The following is a 2,422-nucleotide window of genomic DNA, read 5'->3' on the forward strand; positions in this document are numbered from 1 at the left end:
ACTGGTGTGAAGTATTACTAGAAACCAATGAGGGAATAGCTGGGTTGACCCACATTAAGAATCTCAGCTAGATAATTGTAACAGAGGATCAAAATAAATACATAGTACTGGTAGGAATAGAGTTGAAAGGGTGAGCCTGGGCCCCGATTGAGTAAGGAAGGATAAAATTCAGAGAGAAACTGTCAGTCTGGCCAAACCAGACTGGGAATAAAGTGTATATTTGAGAGAGTCCCGAGGGCCCAGTTGAGACAGAAGGCTCATGACCTGATGATGTCCATGAAGGTATTGCTGAGATGGAGGGAAAATTACATAGCCAGGATAGTTACTAAGACATAAGAGCCTGCACAAATTTGAGTTAATGGGACAAGACATCATGCGGACAATAGAAAGAAGAGTCAAGAGAAGGAATGAGGAGAAAGTACAAGAAGGATGGGAGCTGAGAAGCTTCTTTTCAGCAAAGTGGATAGGCATCCCATTATTCAATTTTGACTACATTCAGTAGGGACCCAGCCTCTCAAATATGATATATCACATTAAATAATGAAGAGGATAGAAGCATCTCAAGACTTGGGTACCACAATGCAAAAAGCTTTCAACCAGTAAGATGGTGTGCTTTTCTTTAGTAATTGAATGGATATAGAAATACTGGATGACTCCTGGGGTGCCTGGGTGACTCAGTAGGTTAAAGCCTCTGCCTTCAGCTCAGGTCATGATCCCAGGGACCTGGGATTGAGACTCACATCGGGCTCTCTGCTCAGTGGGGAGCCTGCTTCCCTTCCTCACTCTCTGCCTGCCTCTCTGCCTACTTCTGATCTCTGTCTGTCAAATAAATAAACAAAAATCTTTTTTTTTTTTTTTGACAAGACTCCAATGTTTAATATTGTTGAGCACCTTCATCAGGCGAAGGCTACTTTCTTTAAAAAAGTATAAATAGTGAAAAGCAAGCATTTAGAAAAGAAGTGGCAGGCCCCTGGGCGGGAGGGTGGGACTTCTTTGGTAGGCGGTGGGCAGGCGGGGGTCATCAGAGCCCTCCCAGGTCATCTGTGAGGAAGGCCAGCAGGAAGTGGCTGACGTGCCTGTCGATGATGACTGGGGAGAAGCCCAGGACACGCCGGGCCCCCGGCAGAACCTTAGGGTCTGGAGGGCAGCAGTAGACGAGGAGTGCCAGCCCTGTGGCAAGGCCGAGGCAGGCCAGGAAGGCCACGGATCCCCTGTCACTGAGCTCGCGGCCCACGGTGCCTGAGTCTAGCTCTGTGCAATCTGAGTTCTGTAGGGCAAGCCGGCTGGGCACACGGCTGTGCAGGAGCTGGGTGTGGATGTACAGGATGTACAAAAAAAAAAAAAAAAAGAAAAGAAAAGAAAAAAGAAAAAAATACGGACGACTCCAGTTCAGGATTTTCTGTGGTCTTTTTTCCCCTGGTGCTTCCAACTAGATGACCCTAAATAAAAGGTTTTCAGTGGTTCCAATGGGACTAAATCACTCCAAGAGCAGAGCCACCATGAATGGCAAATCAGATCATGCATTACACAGAGAGCTAGGCCATCCGGCCAAGGGCAGCTGAAGTTCTGTCCTTGCTCTGTTTGCCATGTTGTATACCTGAGTGGTTGCTGTTGCTCAGAGTGTGGCTTTTCTAACTCCATCCCAGAAAGGGGGTATTTTTCTAATTTGCAACCACAAGCCACAGGAGCAAGCTGTGGCCCTACATGAGAGAAATGCTTTCAAAATTGAACAACATGATGGTATTTCAGCAGCCAATGCCAAACAAAGTTACCATGGCAGGAAAATCTATTTCTTGTGTTAAAAAACACACTAGGAGCTGGTGGTGAAAGCAAAGCCTTAGCTAGAATCTGTACCTGTTATCTTTGTAATTTGTCATTTCTATCTGGATACACACAGCTAAGAGACCACCTAATTAGAAATTTAGCAGGACTGGCACCTTGGGGAGAGTTTGAGGAGATGGTTGAGTGTGAAGACAACCAGGAAATCTTGATGACCAGCCTATTCCATCACTGTCTAATGTTTCTATTTGCAGATCCCTAGAGCTCATCTAGGATAAGTGAAGGCCAAGTTTCAGAAACAAGAGAGTGTAGAATCCGTGCACTGGAAATAACTTACAGAAAGCCGTATCTGTGGCTGCTGAGGGATGCGGTTGAATGAAGCATACTTACCATCATTTGGGGAATCGGATTTCTTTCCCAGAATAATCATGCAAATCAGTAAGAATTTTTAATCATTTTCCATGTGTAGGGGACATTCTTTTAAGTCTGTACATATGTACATATGTATTTCTATGCAGAGCTCTCCCAGCCTCCCTTCTGGGGAAGTAGAGTGGGGATTACTCCTTTCCTAAGCTGGATAATTTGGAGGAATCATGGGGCCTTGTCTGCTCCTTACCACCACAAAAGTGGGTCCATTATCCAT

General features: G+C 45.4%; 1 protein-coding gene across 1 annotated transcript; it reads right to left on the bottom strand.

The window, feature by feature from the left end:
• Positions 1–1,021: 1,021 nt before the first annotated feature.
• LOC122891931 (caspase recruitment domain-containing protein 19-like) lies at positions 1,022–1,330 on the bottom strand (the record flags this gene model as incomplete). The annotated part of the gene is made up of 1 exon (XM_044228016.1): positions 1,022–1,330. A coding segment is annotated over one exon (309 nt), but the record flags the coding sequence as incomplete, so codon positions are not given.
• Positions 1,331–2,422: the final 1,092 nt, after the last annotated feature.

This window comes from Neovison vison, chromosome 1, assembly GCF_020171115.1.
Source record: "Neovison vison isolate M4711 chromosome 1, ASM_NN_V1, whole genome shotgun sequence".
Lineage (NCBI taxonomy): Eukaryota > Metazoa > Chordata > Mammalia > Carnivora > Mustelidae > Neogale > Neogale vison.